Source organism: Vombatus ursinus, unplaced genomic scaffold (genome assembly GCF_900497805.2).
Source record: "Vombatus ursinus unplaced genomic scaffold, bare-nosed wombat genome assembly UNPS02007883.1, whole genome shotgun sequence".
Taxonomy (NCBI): domain Eukaryota; kingdom Metazoa; phylum Chordata; class Mammalia; order Diprotodontia; family Vombatidae; genus Vombatus; species Vombatus ursinus.
Genome location: NW_020947661.1, coordinates 240,028 through 260,149, shown reverse-complemented (window position 1 = coordinate 260,149; position 20,122 = coordinate 240,028). Strand labels below are relative to the sequence as shown.

The window sequence follows — 20,122 nt, the reverse complement described above, 5'->3', positions numbered from 1 at the left end:
TTGTACGACATCTCCTCTTTTCTTGTCAGCTTTCAGGGTAGAAAATCTACTTTTTTGAGTCCACTTCTTTTTCTTCTACTCACTTGGTAAAACATTCTAATCTGCTTTCTGACATCATCACTCCACTACAACCATAATCTGCAAAGTTACCAATAATTTCTAAATCATGTTTCTGTAATATTCATTTAAATTCATAGATCATAGGGACTTTTACAAATGTTGTATTTGTATCATCAGCACTAGGAAAGTGGTTGAAAAATAGTAAACCCTTATTAAACACTTGTTGATTGATTGATTCTTGCACTTTTTGCAGCAGGTGAGACACTGGACTACCTACTCTTGCTGGATACTTCTTCCTCATGATTTTCAGGACATTGATCCTCCTGGTACTAGTATTCTCCCTACCTGTCTGACCTTTCCTTCTCAGTCTCCTTTGGCAGATTATTAACCCTGTACTGTCTCCTAATCATAAATGTTCTCCCAGGCTGTGTCCTAGACCCTCTCCTCTTTTTCTATGCCTTCTCAACGAATCCTTTAGTTTCCACTTCCACATCTCCATCAAAATGAATCTTAAGTAAATAAATCCAGCCCTGAACTGAATCCACAAATCACTGATAATTGGACATTTGTAACTAGATGTCCCCAAAGCATTTGAAACTCAACAAGTTCAAAAGAAAAATCATCTTATCCCCAACATTCAACCTAAAACCACTTAACTATAATAGTTTTCTCTTTTTTCTGTTGAAGGATGCACCATCCTTCCAAGAAACCTTGTCTGTGATCCTGAAATCAGTCTCTCTTCTTCTCTTCATCTTCCATTTCCTAACTAGTCAGCTGTCAAGTCTTGCCACCTCTTCATCTACAACATGTATCTCATATCCTCTCATGTCCTCTTCAATAGCCATTGCCCTAACTGAAGTTTGCATCTCCTCTTATTTGGATTATTGCAAAAGCCTCTTAATTAGAAGTCCATTCTCTCCTTCCTCTAAATTATCCTTTAAAAATCTACAAAAATGATCTTCCTGAAGCACATGAGTAACCATGTCACTCAAGCCTTGAACACATCCCTTACTGTCTAGAGAACAAATAACAACTCTTCAGCTTGATAATTAGAGTCCTGCACAACCTGAATCCAGTCTCCTTTAAATTTATTTGACTTTATTCTCAGCCATATACTCTCCATTCCATCCCATCTGGCCTGCTTTCTGTTCCCCAGACTCAGAATTCTACCTTCATCTCTGTCCCTCTGCTCAGGCCATCCTCCATGCTCTAAATGCCCTACCTCATCTCTGCTTCTTAGAATCTCAAGCTTCCTTCATGGCTCAGCTAGTGCGTCACCATTTATGAGAAGCCTGGTATCTAAAACTATCCCTCCTCAAATTATCTTGTATTTCCTTCTTTGCTGAAATATGTTATCCCTTTGTCTCCAATAGAATGTAAGCTCTCATCAAAAAAAAAATTAAAAAAATAAAAAAAGGAATGTAAGCTCTCAGAGTTTAAGGACTGTTTTGCATTTTTTCCTTTTCTGTCCCCAGTTCCTTTGACAAGGCTTTGTGCATAGTGGGCAGAGGAAAATATTCATTGAATGGAAGGGACCGACTTATATCTTCAAACTTTAAGTCTCATTTATATTAGTAATATAATAATAATAAATGCATGACAGGAATTCTAATGACTCAATACCACAATTTAAATTTCATATTACTTTTCTCTCACAAGTTTTAGGGGAAAATATTGTTATTGTCATTTTACAGATAAGGTAACTGGAGATCACAGAGGTGCAGTCACTTACCCATAATCAGAGGCAGAGCCAGTAAGACTCAAATGTGAGGTTCAAACTCAGCTCTTCTGACTTCAAGTCCAATTCTCCTTTCACTGCGTCAACCAACAGATGATATCACTGAAATTCCTCCAGCTAAAACCTCAGTCTGAGAAGCAGGGGATAGTAATGCAGGAAACAAATATACTTATACATATGCAGAGACTTTTACTTAAGATGTTCTTATCTAACCACGTTATATGATGTCCTTACTGTGCATGGTGATGTTTCAGATTATATGACATGACTTAGGATAGATCACTATTTACTTACTAACATGTTGCAATAATATTTCATGCATACAACTCATTTGCAAATCTTTGATTTTATGTGGCCCTACAAGGGACCATCTACAAGAAGACCCAAATCAGGAATGAATCTTACACATTAAGATAGGGGCAGGTAGAGATTAAAATCCTATGCACAACTGAAATCAATATGAAGTTTGGCATATCAAGAAGAATAAATAGGCCCCCTTGAACTGAGCTAAAAATCAAAAATCAGATCTAAGTATTTTTACAGCTAAACCTAGAACTGCAGTGGCAACTATTGATAGAAGAAGATGGCAACTTTAGACTCCAAGGAACTATCTTTGCACAGTGAGGAAATATATTTTGCTTTGAAACATTTGGGATTTAGACTCTTGAGCACCATAACAACAAATATAGCCGACATCATCAAAATGCCATTTGAAATCCACTGGGATTGAGAAAATTACTAACACAGAGATGATTTGTTTAAGAAGTTCTCCAAAATTCTCAGGGGCCTTCTTTTATTTTCTTTTGTCTATATTTATCTAGGATTGTTAAAAATGGAAAAACAAGATTGGACAGCAATATAGCCAATCTAGTAAGTATGATCTGCTATGGAATCTCTCAAAAATTATTCTGGAATCAATTTGTGGCAATTATCATTGTGACAATGTTCACTAGATGAAAATTGATTCTCATCACATCACTGATTCATTTTGGTTCCATTATCATTTAACTTTCTGCAATGGAAATTAGCAGTTACTTTGTTGATATACTTAAAAAATTTCAAGAACACCTCAGAAATCCCAAACTGTATTTTTTTAAAGTATCACAGAACTTTGAAAATCTTTTCAATTACATAATCATCTGATTTTGTTGCTTTCTCAAAATTATTTATTCCAATTAATTTTCCACTTTAATTATTAACCTATCCAGTTCAATTATTTCTAGCTGATTAATGCCCTTTCAAAATGTACCCCAGTTCTAATTTCATGGCCAATCAAAGAGGCTCCTCTTTATCATGTGGATATCAGAACTACTTATAGAATATCTCTACTTGCTCCACATTTCTTCAAAGCATTTTCACTGCATGTCAGCATGCCATTCAGGAAGCAGCCTCTTCAATATGGGGGATTGTATCCTTACCCCACTACATATATTATAATCTAAAACTCTATGAGTTTTGTAACCATTATCTTCCTTTCATGTTCCCTTGCCATCATCACTGCAGAATCAGAAAGGACCAAATAGAACTCAGACATATTTTGCATTTGCAGCAGCCATCTTACCAAAGGATCCTCAGTTTGGTTTGAGCCCCTGACCAAAGAGGGACTATGCTTGAAAGAGACTGGGCCCTCTTCTCTTTTACCTTTCTTGTTCCCCTAGGAGAATTTTGTGAGAAGCAAGATGTGCTCAGGTGAGAGGGTGAGTTTGTCCATCATGCACAAGCATTTCAAGAGAGACCAGAGCAAGTCTGGTGGTGGAGGGGGCAGCATTTGAACAGCAACTAGAACAACACCCATTTTGGTCCAGGGAGCAGCCTGAGAATCCTGTCTGGAAACACCAGTCATTGTTTCTCTTCCATGAAGCACAATTGATATCAGTGATTAGTCACTTCCTCAATTATCTCTCCCAGTTTGGGAAAGCCTATATTAACTCAAAAGCTTCTTTCTTTTCTCTAGTTTATCTATGTTTCTGTTGAATTAGCATGGCAATACGGAATCAGCTAAAAGTGTGGTTGATCACAGCAATTTCTGGATCATATATGCTTCATTATTTGGAATAGGATGCAGCAGAGAAGGGCAGTGCCAAATTACACAAAAATATTACAGAAAATATAGACTGTTAGAAAAATGGCAAGATCTTCTTGCCTGGGATCTCTGAGTTAAATTAAAAAGCTCATATTGATTTTTATTCCGTAACTTCCCAAAGTGGCATAAAAACATGAATCTAGTTTTATCCTTAGACAAATACAAGTCAAACAATAATTTCTGTCTGGTGAAGGATTTGACAAGCTTACTCAATAAGGCACATGCCCTTCTCCATTCTACCCATGCTTAGTAAGAGCCTTCTAAAATGATGGAGTCAAGAGTGGGGACTGAAGGGAAAGTCTCATTTGGTGGTAGGAGGAGAGGAGTAGCTAGAAAAGATTGTCACTGTCCCCATTAGAAAGGTGAGGGCCGAGAGATTTGGCCATGTGGGAAAGTCCTGGGTTTTTCCTTTTTGGGGTCTAGATCCCAACCTCATCACCAGCCAAGGCCAACATCCTCTGTAGGTAATTAGTGTTTCAGCTGTCATGGACCCTATGCAAAGAGTGGGCATGCCAATAAGCCTGTGTCCATATACTGGCTTGAGGCTAGCTCATGCCTGGTACATAGTAGTCACTTAATAAAGGCTTGTTGATTGATTGACTTGAGTAACACTGATGAGGTCTAGAGGTTCAAGGGAGCTGGGACCCCAAGATCACAATACACCGGTCATGCCCAAAAGAATTTGACCCAAGTCTTTTTTCAGTCAAAGATAAGGTTTATTACAACATATGTCACATTGGGCAGAATCTTAAGGAGCATGAACATTACTGAGCTATTGGCTAGATTATAAGAATCTGAGCACCTGAAATGGAGACAAGATGGACCTTACATACAGAAAGACTGTGGGAGGGATCTAGAAGTGGCCAAGTAGTTTGGGGTGACTGGAGGGGGATCTGGATGGGAGTGGCCAGTAAGCTGGGATGAACAGAACTCCTGGGACCTGGATCACATAGCCAAGGGGCAATGGGGCCTAGCTAGGATTAAGGGTGGGAAATGGCTGTGGGCCCTAGGGAGTAAGACAATGGAGGGCCAGGCTAGGTTAAGGGTAACAGAGATTGGGGGTAGCCACAATGAAAGTCCAGTTGATGAGATTACAGCCTCAGGCGACCACCAGAGATTTGTTCATGTGGGAAAGTCCAGAGTTTTTCCTTTTTGGGGTCTAGATCCCATTCTCATCAACACCCAACAACCAACAACTTTAGATTCACCCAAATAAATATTTTGACTTCTGTCTACCTAAAGACCAATTCAGTTTCATTTTTTTTTCCTTTTTCAGTCAATTGCTTTGGTCTCACAGTTATGAATTTGCCTACTTTAAGGGTGGCATGGTTGGCTAATGTTTGGAACACTTTGGAAGAAGCTGGGAGAGTCATGTTTTCTTCTTGGATGATATTTGAATGAACCAGCATCACAGGAAAGGAGCCCACTAACTCTTGAGGAAGCCCATCCCCCTCCAGGGTCACTAGAATTGTTAGCAAGCTTTTCTTTTCATGAAGCCTAACATTTGCCTCTTAGCAACTTCTGCCCAGGGCTTATAGGGTTTATCATTCTGCCCTCAGGGACCAAATAGAACAAGTTTAATCCCTCTTCCACATAATGGTCTTTCAAATATTTCAAGACAACTATCAAGTCTCACCTAAGTAATTACCTATTACAGGCTAGGGCTTCATAAGGCTGGACACCTTTTACTTATCTGAGTATTTTCTCTCCAAGCCAGGGATTCTTAACCTTTTTGTGTGTGTCCTGGTCCATTTGAATAATGTGGTGAATCCTGCAGAGATTCATTCTCAGAATCATGTTTTTAAATGAACAAAACTAAATACATAGGATTAGAAAGGAGACCAATGATATTTAAATACAATTACAAAAATAAATAAATAAAATAAAATAAAAAAAGACAGGTGAGGTGAGGGCCAAACAGGGATAGATTAAGAATCCTAATTTTTTCTCTCCTGCTGCAGCATAGCTGAATCATTTCACCTTCTACATACAACTCTTCCCAGGCCCGCTGCTTCACATTTTTCTTTGCTTAAGGAGTTGTTACTGCCAGAGTTTTCATCCCAGGAGGCCAGTCTATTAGTGATGAACTTCTTTGTACTTAGATAGGCAGGTTCTGAAAATACAAATATGATCTCTTGCCGGCACCATATTTGAAGACTTTACAGTGTAGGAGAGCTTTGGAAAGCATGTGTTGCAGTGGTTCATCATTTGAGCACCCAGGAATCCCTCCATGCTAGAATGAGGAATTGGAGTTGGATTCCATGCAGTAGCCATGGAGTTAGGAAAGAGGGAGGTGATAGTCATGTTGATTGTCTGCTCTGACCAAGACACATTGGGGTGCTATGTTCAGCTCTTGGACACCACGCATTAGGAATGATATTGACATGCTGAAGTATGTACAGAGAGACTGGTCAGGCTGGTGAGAAGAATGAAAATCATTTCATAAGATGATGGGTATGAGTAACTGGGGATGTGTATCCTGGAAAAGATATCATGTAGAAGTGCAATGATCACTTTCTTCAAGTAGTTGAAGAGGTTTCATGTGGAGGAGATCTTCTGCTTGGCTCCATAAAACAGAATCATGAGAGTAAGCAGAAATTTCAGAAACAGATTTTACCTTGACCTGAGGAAAAACATCCTAATAATCAGATCTCTCCAAAAGATGAATGATTTTCCTTCAGAGGTAGTGATTTTCCCATCACTGGGAAGGCTTCAGTAGGGGCAAATATTATTTATACTTCTTCTTTCAGAAAAAAATTAATTATAAACTATAAAATCATTATCAGTTATTACTATTTTTATGAACAAAAAATCACAAAGGAATTTTGTATATGAAATTGTAAAACAAATACATGTAGCTTTTTCATATCTGCCATTCTTCATTTCTCAAAAGTTAGTGTTTTTAAAACCCCAAGCTGGAGCAGCTAGGTGGCACAGTGGATAGATCACCAGCCCTGAAATCAGGAGGACTTGAGTTCAGATCTGGACTCAGACCAAACACTTGACACTAACTAGCTGTGTGACCTTGGGCAAGTCACTTAACAACGATTGCCCCACTAAAAACAAAAACAAAACAAAACAAAACTCCAAACTTTCAGAAAACTAATCATAATCAAAGTCCTTACCATTGCCCTTCTGTGCTTTGGATTTGTTGGGTGTCCTGACAAGGGGTCCTTGGTTCCATGGTACAGCACTGGATCAGCAATGAGTCTTTCCGGCCTGTTTCCAAACATTTAGAAGCATGTGCCCTCCAGTTAGTGCTATGGTAAATGTTACAGCTGTACATTTACAATCTGGGTAGTTGGGTGGTATAGTGGATTGAGAACTGGATCTGAGGTCAGGAAGACCTGAGTTCAAATCTAGTCTCAGACATATCTTAGCTATGTACCTTTGGGCAAGTTACTTAACTTCTTTCTGCCTCAGTTTCTTCATCTGCAAAATAGACACAATAACAGTGTGATGTTACTTAGCCATTTGCAAAGACTTAAAGATCTGCTTTGAACAGTGCTTGGAAATAAAAAAAAACAAGGTATTGATATCACAGGCAAGATGCCATGCCCTTGCAAGGAAGGGAAAGACTATTCATTGACTATGCTGCATTTGCAAGTGAACTTGGTAGAGCCAACGCTGTGTAGGAACTGTTTTAAGTTTCAGCTCACTCTCTCAGGGTCTCAGGTAGTATAGGGGAGAGTATGCTAATGATCCACAGGGATAAGTTTATACCTACTTGCTGTGCTACATCTGTTCAAGAAATATTTGTTAATAAAGCTAACTGATGATAATTTGTTAAATTATATTGGGTAACAAAAAACTATTTCAATTGTTGATATTGGATAGATATTAACTGGGAATGGAGATTGATAATGGGGAGAGAATGCCAGAATGAAAAGAGGGGTTCAAGCCAATACTATTAGAAAAACATTATAATCCATTGAGATTACTCCCACAGCATTGAAGGCAGGTATAGCGGGCCCCACTCCATGGGCCCAACTCATTAGTGTGTCTGTGTGTATGTTTGTGTGTGAGTTGGATAAATACCCTGAGAGCCTATGTGATTCTCACAACAAAAAGGGAAATTATGAGGTTAAAAAAAGAAAGTAGGACTAGCACTGTAAGATTTCAAATTATTCTATGCAGTGATCATGATCAGATTATACTATACAGTGATTATATCATAAATGATGTCATTTTAGGGAAAGGTAGAACAATAGCACAGAATGTGAAAGACAGAATTATAATCAAAGTTAAATGCTAAACTACTGCTTGGGGAAAAAAAATCCAAATTACAAAGCAATGGGAAGGTGCTCATTTTTGAATGGTGGATGATGTCAGCCAGAAGGACTAATAGAAGCAGAGGAACAAAGATTAGGAAGCAGATAACTTAACTGGATTCTGCCTTGACAAGACCAGATATGGAATACCATGTTCAGACCTACTCTCCTCATTTTAGGAAAATCTCAAAAACATAGAAATATCTGGAAAAGAGTAATCAAGTCCAAGGTGGTGGTCAGTCAACAAAGATTTTCTGGGATTACTCTATGCCAGTCTCTGTGCTATAACTTGGAATACAAAGGAAAACAAAAGTACTTGCCTTCCAGGAGTTCACATTCTATTGGGAGAGACACCATGTAAATAAACAGCTATATATAAATTATAGGCAGAGTAAATGGAAAATCATCTTAGAGAGGAAGGTACTATTAGCTTGACAGGCCAGAAAAGGTTTCTTTTTTTTCTTTTTCTTTTCTTTCTTTTTTTTTTTTTTGAGGCAATTGGGGTTAAGTGACTTCCCCAGGATCACTTAGGTAATAAGTGTCTGAAGCAGGATTTGAACTCAGATCCTGCTTACTCCAGGGCTGGAACCCTAGCCACTGCACTGAAAAGGCTTCTCGCAGAATGTGGGATTTGAGTTGTCTTAAGGAAAGCACAGGAAAATAAGCAGCAAAGAGGGGGCGGAATAAAGCATTTCAAGCCTGTGAGACAGGCAGTGTAAACATTTGTGGAGAAAATAATGTCATGTGTGTGGAAAGGCAAATAATTCAGTGTAGCTAGAGTGTACACTGTTTCAATGTGAGTGAAGTGTAAGGATGAAAAGGTAGGAAGTAGCCAAATTGTGAAGATTTTTATTTTTTAAATTATTCTTTATTGATATCTTTTGTTCATACGTGATCTAAATTTCTTCTAGTCTCTCTCCCTCTTCATCCCTCAAAAAAGGGTTATTATGTAGAAAAAGGAATACATTTTTACAGGTGTATTATGCCACAAAGGTAGTCCTTGATAAAAGGAAATTTCTTGCACACACCAAAATATTTCTAGACCACTTTTGTGGTAGCAAAGAACTGGAAGGAAAGCAGGGAAAAGAATAATTATTTTTCTCTGAAGTTAATAACCAAGTGTTACTTAAGATTAAGGTTTTCCCTTTCTCTTTCCTCATTCAGAAAACAAGACCTGTAGGTTATTCAGCAAGTCTCTGTAGGACATTGCTGACAGATAAGATTGCCCAAATTCTTGGGATACATACTTTTTGATCTTGGGTGGAATCCCAACCAACTAGAAGACCTTATAAACAGAATCCCATTTAGGTGAGAACTTGCCCTTGGAAAACAAGCCCTTGTCTTTGAAACTTTCCATTAGAATTTAGGGTGAGCCAACTTATGAAGGGGAAAACTAGCCAGTGTGTTCTGGATAGAGAGGAATACTTTTGTCCAGTTTGCTAGAGGAGACTGAGTTTCATAATCAGGTAACATTCTCAGCAGGATCTGAAGACTATTGCCCACCTCCTCATTAATATGGCCAACCTCTCATTGAATGCTAACCAATCAGAGTGGATGTCCACCCTCAGGTCCATCCCCTTTTCGAAAGGATTTTTAAGCAATCGATGTTCTCCAAGGGGCACCTTTGGTTTTCAAGAGTATCATTGACCTCATCTTATTAATTATTTACTAGGCATAATAAATCGATTGATTATTAAATACCCAGAAACTATGTCTCTCAGACTTTTCATTTATCACAGCAGATGACCAGTGACTGAGTACTGGCAAAACAAATTGTGGCACAGGAACACAATAGAATATGATTATTCTGTAAGATATAACACCTATGATTAATATAGGAACATAGCAATGATTAACTTGTTCTGTTACAGAGTCATGATAGTAGAGCAAAGAACACAACACACACACAATGAACATAACAACGTAAATGGAAGGAACTGCCCCAATCAATCAATAGAAGATGAGTGTTGCAAGATTCCAAAAAAATAATCATGGGCCCAAAGAAGAGGAATAAGGCACTTCTCCATACACCTTTCCAGAAGTAGGAGATCCATGTTTGTGGAACATTGCATGTATTTTTAGACCTTTGCAATTAACATTTAATTCACAAATGTAACCCATCAAAAAGAAAATGTATCTTTTCTAAAACAGATTTGTTAGTATCACTTAATCTTAACCATTATATCAGTAAAATAATAAAGGAATCTAAAGGAAGGGAATGTTTCATTTTTTTCTTTCACTGAAACATATCACAGTGCCTGAGACAAAGTATGTACTTGATAAATACGTGTTGTATTGAGTTGAACTCATGAAAAAGGATATTTCCTAAGCAATACTTTTCGCAAGGCCCCTTTTACTTCATTGTTCCTTAGACTGTAAATCAGGGGGTTCAACATGGGGATCATTACCATGTAGAAAACAGACACCACTTTATTTTCATCTGTTGAGTAGCTGGACTTAGGCATCACATAAATGAATGTAATGGTGCCATAGAAGAGAAGGACTGCTGTGAGGTGGGAGCTGCAAGTTGAGAAAGCTTTGGATCTCCCCTCAGTGGACGTTATCTTCAGGACAGAGAAGAGGATGTATACATAAGAGATTATGATAATTAACACTGTGATCATAATTATTGACCCAGCAGAGGCAGAAGGAAGAATTTCAGCAGCATCATCTTGGGAGTAGGAAAGCTTCAAAAGTGGTGAATAATCACAAAAAAAGTGATTGATCTTATTGGGTCCACAGAAGGACAGATTCAATAAGCAACCAATGGCGACCGAAGCATTTACACAACCACCCAGGAAGGAAGTGTTGAGGAACAGAGTGCAGACCCTAGTAGACATGTTAGTGGAGTAGAGTAGAGGGTTACAGATGGCCATATACTGATCATAGGCCATCACAGCCAGCAGGAAGCACTCAGCACTCCCAAAGCTGACTGCAAAGAATAGCTGGGCCACACAGCCTTCAGGAGGGATTATAGTTTTGTCCACAAGGAAGTTTTTGAGCATAACAGATGTGACAGATGAGGAATATCCAATATCCACAAATGCCAAATGGCTGAGGAAAAGGTACATTGGAGTGTGAAGCTAAGAGTTATTTCTGATCAATGTGATTATGCTAAGGTTACTATTAAGGTGACAGCATAGACACCTAGAAATATCACAAAGAGGATGACATGAAGGGTTGGATCCTCTGTTAAGCCCAAAAGAATGAATTCAGTCACAGTAGTGCAGTTATTGCCAGATGTCTGTCCTGGAAAGAGAGCCTGTTAGAAGAAAAGGAGATTAAAATAGAATGCAGGATTAAGATTTGTATAGGTCTACTGATGTATTGAGGAAACATTCACTGGTCACCTTCTACATGCCCATCCTACTATTATGCTCTCCTACTTTGTTCCTGTTCATCATGGCAATGTGTCCATAAGAAAAGGAGGGATGAATATATTTTTGTTGCTTCCAAATTTTTTCTCTGGACCAACAATACTGTGTGATTGGCCAACTTTGCCATTGTGAGAATGTGTGAAAAGACTGTAAGAGAGAGGAGGATTATTTAATTACATCATAATCATATGATATTTGATCCTATTGTGCCTTTCTTAAACATATGCAGAGACTATATCCAAATGTGTAAATGCTGTTCTGCCAACTAACCAGCATTGTTAATCCCTTCCAATGAAATAGAGTCTGCTCTATGCTCCTTCATCTCTCACAGGACCACTTTCCACACCAGAAGATGTTATCCACATCAGACTACTTGACTGTGAAGAAAATTCTGGTTGCCAATATAAACCTTTTGTTCTATAATCTCAAGAAAAGAAGAATCTCAAGCCTGAGTCTTCTCAATCTATTTTTTTTTTTGGTTACGCAATTGGGGTTAAGTGACTTGCCCAGGGTCACACAGTTAGTAAGTGTCAATGTTTGGTGAGAGGCCGGATTTGACCTCAGGTCGGCCTGACTTCAAGGCCGATGCTCTATCCACTGCGCCACCTAGCTGCCCCTTAATCTATTTTTTTCATCAGCTAATTGGGATTGTGACTTGCCCAAAGTCATACAGTTAGCATCAAGTGACTAAGGATGGATTTGAACTCAGGTCCTACTGAATCCAGGGCCAGTGCTCTATCCACTGCACTGACTTGCTTCCCCACTCCTGTGTATTTTTCTGCAAAGAGGAATCATTAAACTAGATATTGCTAGCCTGAAGGACTACTGAAAATTTTCCATCAAAATGCTGTTGTTTCTAGGTAAAACAATGGAAAACACTTGCTCAACTGCTGTCACCATATCCTGTTTTCCTGTCAGGTCTTTCAATTGCAGAATAGCTGAGCAAGTTCTAGTATAGAAAAGCAGTGGCAATTTATATGTCATAAGAAGTGATGAATAACACTGCTTTGGAGTAATATGGAAACACTTTAATTAACTAATGCAGAATGAACTAAGTAGAACTAGAATAACAAATTATATGATGACCACAATAATCACGAGAGGGGAAACCACTTGAAAGATCTCAGAACTTGCAACAAAATAGCAACAAATCACATCATCATAAGAGTGATGAGGAAATATCATCCACCACTTCTTGGCATGATGGACTAGAGGTGCAGAGTGAGACCTGTATCCTCAGACATGGTGAATTCGTTGATTTAGTTTCCTTGACTATGTAGACTTCTTACAAAGGAGGGCTTCCACTGTGAGTGGAAAGACAAGTAGCTGACTGGGTAGTGATAGACATGAGTGGATGAAAGGAACAAGAATAAAACATTTTCAAAACGCCCAAGAGAAAAAAGGAAGTACAATTTTACATCTGCATATACATGTATGTATGTATGTATATATGCATATATATACACATACATATACATGTACATATGTATGTGACATTTCTTTTAAAGACCAAATTATCATGAAATGTTTACATCAGTAAATTCTTGTTAAATTCCAAATGCAAGAAATTGTCTTAAATATTACTCTTTCCTGAAATATTCTTATTACTCACAACTCTGAACTCATGTTTCTTCTCTTCTCAAGCTAGTAAAAAATAATACAAAATATTGAGATACTGTTCATTTCAGAGAAGATTCTGTCTAAAACAGTCATTTCTGGCTCTATGGTTCCACTCTTTCTTTTGACCACAAGAAAAAGAAAGAATGCCTTAGCTAAATAAAAATGTGTAGAGTGATGAGGCAATTTTTCAACATCTTTTGCTTCCCACTTTCCTCTCAAGAGAGGACTTTGGAATTTACTTTTACAACAAAAGAAATACTGTCCCTGTGGGATCCCTTTTCTTTCCTCTTCTACAATTCAATATTCATCAATACTATCCCCCTATTGTCTTTGCAGCAATCTCTGAAAGAGAGAGTCCTTCTTTTCTCCAGGGCCAGTTCTTCAATTTGTTCTATTGATTCTATCCATCTTATCTCAACCTTAAGCTTCTCCCATTTAAAACTACCCTATAAGTTTTAATTGTTTTATCTATAGGCCTTTTCCCTTCTTCCTATAAATTTGCTGAGATCTGTCCAATCCTTTAAAACCTTTCATTTGATCCTGATAGTCTTTCAAGTCATTGTACTACATCTCTTTCCTTGTCAGCTCTCAGGTGGGAAAATCTACTTTTTTGACTCCACTTCCTCTACTCACTTGTTAAAACATTCTAATCTGCTTTCTGACCTCATCACTCCAATACAACCATTCTCTGCAAAGTTATCAATAATTTATAAATCATAATGTTTTTGTAATATTCATTTAAATTCATAGATGGTAGTGACTTTTACAAACATTGTATTTGTATCATTAGCACTCAGAATGTGGCTGAAAAATAGTAAGTACTTATTAAACATTTGTTGATTGATTGATTCTTGCACTTTTTGCAGCAGGTGACACAGTGGACCATCTACTCTTGCTGGATACTTTTTCCTCATGATTTTCAGGACACTGATCCTCCTGGTACTAGTATTCTCCCTACCTGTCTGACCTTTCCTTCTCAGTCTCCTTTGGCAGATTATTAACCCTGTGCTGTCTCCTAGTCATAAATGTTGTCCCAGGCTCTGTCCTAGACCCTCTCCTCTTTTTCTATACCTTCTCAATGAATCCATTAGCTTCCACTGCCATTAGCATCTCCATCCAAATGATCCTTATGTCAATAAATCCAGCCCTGAACTGAATCCGCAAATCACTGATAGTTGGACATTTGTAGCTAGATGCCCCCAAAGCATTTGAAACTTAACAAGTTCAAAAGGAAAATCATCTTATCCCCAACATTCAACCTAAAACCACTTAACTATAATAATTGTTTTTCTGTTGGAGGTCTCATCATCTTTCCAGGAAACTTCATCTGTGATCCTGAAATCAATCTCTATTCTCTCCATCTTCCATTTCCTAACCAGTCAGCTGCCCAGTCTTGACACTTCTTCATCTACAACATGTATCTCATATCCTCTCATGTCCTCTTGAATAGCCATCATCCTAACTCAGGTGTGCATCTCCTCTCACTTGGATTATTGCAAAAGCCTCTTAATTAGATGTGTATTTTCTCCTTCTTCTAAACTATCCTTTAAAAACCTACAAAAATGATCTTCCAAAAATACAAGAGTAAACATGTCACTCAAGCCTTGAACACATCCCTTACTGCCTAGAGAACAAAAGAACAATTCTTCAGCTTGATATTTAGAATACTGCACAACCTAAATCCAGTCCCCTTCAAATTTATTTGACTTTGTCCCCAGCCATATACTCTGCATTCCAGCCGAACTAGCCTGCTTTCTGTTCCCCAGACTCAGAATTCTACCTTCATCTCTTTCCCTCTGCTCAGGCCATCCTCCATGCTCTAAATGCCCTACCTTATCTCTGCTTCTTTTGTGTCTCAGCTAGTGGGTCACCACTTATGAGAAGCCTTGTGCCTAAAACTATTCCTCCTCAACTTATCTCGTATTTATTTATTTGTGTAAATATTTCATCCTTTTGTCTCCAATAGAATGTAAGCTCTCTGAGTTTAAGGACTGTTTTGCATTTTTTCCTTTTCTATCCCCAGTGCCTTGGACAAGGCTCTGTGCATAGTGGGCAGAGAAAAATATTCATTGAATGGAAGGTACCAACTCTCATCTGAAAACCTTAAGTCTCATTTATATTGGTATCATAGTCATAGTAAGTGGATAACGGGAATTCTAACAACTCAGTACCACAATTTAAATTTCATAAATTACTTTTCTCCCACAAGTGTAAGGGGAAAATATTGTTATTGTCAATTTACAGATAAGGTAACTGGGCATCACAGAGGGTAGTCACTCACATTCAGAGGCAGAGCCAGTAAGACTCAAATGTGAGGTTCAAACCCAGCTCTCCTGACTTCAAGTTCTATTCTCCTTCCACTACATCGACAAACAGATATTATCAGTGAAAATCCTCCAGTTAAAACCTCAGTCTGAGAAGCAGGGGGTAAGTAATACAGGAAACAAATGTACTTATGCATACACAGAAATCTTTACCTAAGGTTTGCTTATCTAACCATGTTCTATCATGTACTTACTGTTTGTGGTGATGTTTCAGGTTGTATGATGTGAGTTAGGGTAGATCACAATTTACTTCTTACATGCTGTAATAGTGTTCCAAGCATACACCTCATTTGCAAATCTTTGACTTTATATGGCCCTACAAGGGACCATCTACATGAAGACCCAAATCAGGAATGAATCCTACTCATTAAGACAGAGAGATGGTGTGGAGGGAGTTTAAATCTCTATGGAAAACTGAAATCAATATAAAGTTTGGCATATCAAGAAGAATAGATAGGCCCCCTTGAACTGAGCTACAAATCAAAAATCAGATCTAAATATTTTTACAGCTGAATCCAGAACTGCAGTGGCACCTATTGATAGAAGAAGATGGCAGCTTTAGACTCCAAGGATCTATCTTGGAGAGTGAGAAAATATATTTTGTTTTGTAACATTTGGGATTTAGACCCTTGAGCACCATAATATCAAATATAGTTGACATCATCAAAATGCCACTTGAAATCCTTTGGGATTGAGAAAATTACTAAAACAGGGATGAGGTGTTTAAGAAGTTCTCCAAATTCTCAGGGGCCTTCTTTTATTTTTCTTTGTCTCTACTTATCTAGGATTTCTATGAATGGACAAACAAGATTGGATAACAATATAGGCAATCTAGTAAGTATGATCTGCTATGGAATCTCTCAAAAATTGTTCTGGAATTGGGGTATCTAGGTGGTGCAGTGGATAGAGCACTGGCCCTGCATTCGGGAAGACCTGAGTTCAAATCTGGCCTCAGATACATAACAGTTACTAGTGGTGTGACCCTGGGCAAGTCATTTAACCCCATTACCTAGTCCATAAAAAATTGCTCTGGGATCAACATGTGGCAATTATCATTGTGACAATGTTCGCTAGATGAAAATTTATTCTCATCACATCACCTGATTCATTTTGGTTCTATTATCATTTAACTTTTTGCAATGGAAATTAGCAGTTATGTTGTTGATATACTTAAGAAATTCCAAGAACACCTCAGAAATCCCAAATTAAACTTCTTTAAAGTATCACAGAACTCTGAAAATCTTTTCAATTACATAAATAATCATCTGATGTTGTTGCTTTCTCAAAATTCTTTCTTTCAATTAACTTTACACTTTAATTAATAACTTATCCAGTTCAATTATTTCTAGCTGATTAACACCCTTTTAAAATGCATCCCGTTGTAATTCCATGGCCAATCAAAAAGGCTCCTGTTTACCATGTGGATATCAGAATTATTTATAGAATATCTCTACTTGCTCTAAATTTCTTCAAGGCATTTTCATTACATGTCAGCACACCATTCAGGAAGCAGCCTCTTCAATATGGGGCATTGTATCCTCACCCTACTACATACATTACAATCTAAAACTCTACGAGTTTTGTAACCATACTCTCACTTTCAGGTTCCCCTTCCAATTTCACTACAAAATCAGAAAGGACCAAATAGAACTCAGACATATTTTGCATTTGCAGCAGCCATCTTACCAAAGGATCCTCAGTTTGGTTTGAGCCCCTGACCAAAGAGGGACTATGCTTGAAAGAGGCTGGGCCCTCTTCTCTTTTACCTTTCTTCTTCCCCTAGGAGAAGTTTGTGAGAAGCAAGATGTGCTCAGGTGATAGGGTGAGTTTGGCTACAGTGTGTAATAATTTCAAGGAAGACTGGAGCAGGTCTGGTGGTGGATGGGGCAGCATTTGAATAGCAACTAGAGCTCCATCCGTTTTGGTCCAGGTAGCAGCCTGAGATTCCTGTCTGGAAACACCAGTCGTTGTTTCTCTTCCATGAAGCATGATTGATAATGGTGATGAACCACTTCTTCAATTGTCTCTCCCAGTTTGGGAAAGCCTATATTAACTCAAAAGTTTCTTTCTTTTCTCTAGTTTATTTATAATTTTGGTTTAATTAGCATGGCAATATGGAATCAGCTAAAAGTATGGTTGATCATAGCAATTTCCAGTTCATATATGTTTCATTATTGGGAATAGGATGCAATGGGGAAAGGCAGTGACAAGTTACACAAAAATATTAAAGAAAATGTAGACTATTGGAAAATGACATGGTCTTACTGCCTAGGAACTCTGAGCTTAATTTAAAAGGTCATGTTAATTTTTATCCTATAACTTCCCAAATGGGATAAAAGCATGAATCCAGTTTTATCTTTAGACAATAATAATTTCTGTCTGGTGAAGGATTTGAAAAGCTTACGGAGTAGGTCACATGGCCTTCTCTATTCTGTCCATGCTCAGTAAAAGCCTTCTAAAATGATGGAACCAAGGGTGGGGACTGAAGGGAAAGTCTTATTTGGTGGTAGGAGAAGAGGAGTAGCTGGAAAAGATTAGGAAGGTGAGGGCCAAGCAGGGATCGATTAAGAATCCTAATCCTTTCTCTCCTGCTGCAGCATAGCTGAATCATTTCACCTATATACCACCCTTCCCAGACCCGCTGCTTCACAGTTTTCTTTTTTTCATAAGTTGTGACAGCCAGAGTTTCCATCCCAGGAGGCCAGTCTGTTAATGATGAACTTCTTTGTACTTAGATAGGCAGGTTCTCAAAATACAAATATGATCTCTTGCTGGCACCATATTTGAAGACTTTACAGTGTAGGAGAGCTTTGGAAAGCATGTGTTCAAGTGGTTCATCCTTTGAGCACCCAGGAATCCCTCCATCCTAGAATGAGGAATTGGAGCTGGATTCCATGCAGTAGGCATGGAGCCAGGAAAGAGAGAGGGATTGTCTGCTCTGACCAAGACACATTGGGGTGCTATGTTCAGCTCTTGGACACCACACATTAGAAAGGTTATTGACATGCTAAATTATGTCCAGAGAGACTGGCCAGGCAGGTGAGAAGAATGAAAATCATTTCATAAGATGATGGGTATAAGTAATTGGGAATGTGTACCCTGGAAAAGATATTATGTAGAAGGGCAATGATTACTTTCTTCAAGTAGCTGAAGAGCTTTCATGTGGAGGACATCTTCTGCTTGGCTCCCGAAAACAGAACCAGGAACAGTAAGTAGAAATTTCAGAAACAGATTTTACCTTGACCTGAGGAAAAACATCCTAATAATCAGATCTCTCCAAAAGAGGAATAATTTTCTTTGAGAGGTCGTGATTTTCCCATCACTGGAAGACTTCAGCAGGAGTAAATATTTTTATATTAGTCCTTTTAAGAAAAAAAATTAATTATAAATTACAAAATCATTATCAAATATTACTGTTTTATAAACAAAAAGGTCATAAATGAAGATTGTATATGAATTTGTAAAACAATTACATAGAGCTTTGTTGTATCTGCCATTCTTCATTTCTCAAAAATTATTGTTTTTAACACTCCAAGCTTTAAGAAAACTAATAGTAATTAGAGTACTTACCCTTGTTCCTCTATGCTTTCAATTTGTTGGGTGTCCTGACAAGGGGTCCTTGGTTCCATGGTATAGCACTGGATCAGCAATGAGTCTTTCCTGCCCATTTCCAAACATTTAGAAGAAGTACCCTCTAAACTAATAGTTTTATGGTAAATGTTATGACTTTATATTTATAGTCTAGACAGCTGGCAGATACAGTGGAGAGAGTGCTGGGTTTGAGGTCAGGAAGACTTCAGTTTAATTCTAGTCTCAGACATTGCTCAGTTAAGTGCCCTTGGGCAAATTACTTAACTTCTTTCTGCCTCAGATTCTTCATCTGCAAAATGGACACAATAACAGTGTGATGTTACTTAGCCATTTGTAAAGTCTTAAAGATCTGCTTTGAACAGTGCTTGGAAATATAAAAAACAAGGTATTGATTTCACAGGCAAGATGCCATGGCCCTACAAGCAAGGGAAAGAATATTCATTGGCTATGCTGCATTTGAAAGTGAACTTGGTAAAGCCATTGTTGTGTAGCAACTGTTTAAGTTTGAGCTCACTCTCCCAGGGTCTGAGGTAGTGTAGGGGAGACTATGCTAATGATCCACAGGGATGAGTTTATACCAACTTGCTGTGCTATATCTTTTCAGCAAATATCCCTTAGTAAAGCTAATTGATGATAATTTGTTAAATTATATAGGGTAAACAAAAACTATTTCAAGTGTTGATATTGGATAGATATTAATTGGGACTGGAGATTGATAATGGGGAGAGCATTCCAGAATGCAAAGAGGGGTTCAAGCCAATACTATTAGAAAAACATTGTAATCCATTGAGATTACTCCTACAGCATTGAGGACAGATATAGTGAGCCCCCCTCCATGGGTCCCAACTCATTAGTGTGTTTGTGTGTTTTTTTGTGTGTGATTTGGATAAATCCCCCAAGAGCCTATGTGAACTTCACAATAAAAAGGGAAATTATGAGGTAAAAAAAAATAGAAAGTAGGACTAGCACTTCCAGATTTTAAATTATTCTATGAAGTGATCATGATCAGATTAAACTATATAGTGATTACTTGATAAATGATGTTATTTTGGTGGAAA

The 20,122-nt window shown here is 38.0% G+C and overlaps 1 protein-coding gene across 1 annotated transcript; it reads right to left on the bottom strand.

Annotated features, from left to right (window-relative positions):
* Positions 1-10,458: 10,458 nt before the first annotated feature.
* On the bottom strand, positions 10,459-11,387 carry LOC114034083 (olfactory receptor 508-like). Its single transcript, XM_027849687.1, has one exon. It carries the CDS (start codon positions 11,221-11,223, stop codon positions 10,459-10,461), a length of 765 nt encoding a protein of 254 aa, XP_027705488.1. The 5' UTR covers positions 11,224-11,387.
* Between the last annotated feature and the right edge of the window lie 8,735 nt (positions 11,388-20,122).

Bases quoted from the DNA above. Each gene is read 5' to 3' on its own strand.
- LOC114034083 (XM_027849687.1), bottom strand. From the start codon at position 11,223: ATGTACCTTTTCCTCAGCCATTTGGCATTTGTGGATATTGGATATTCC.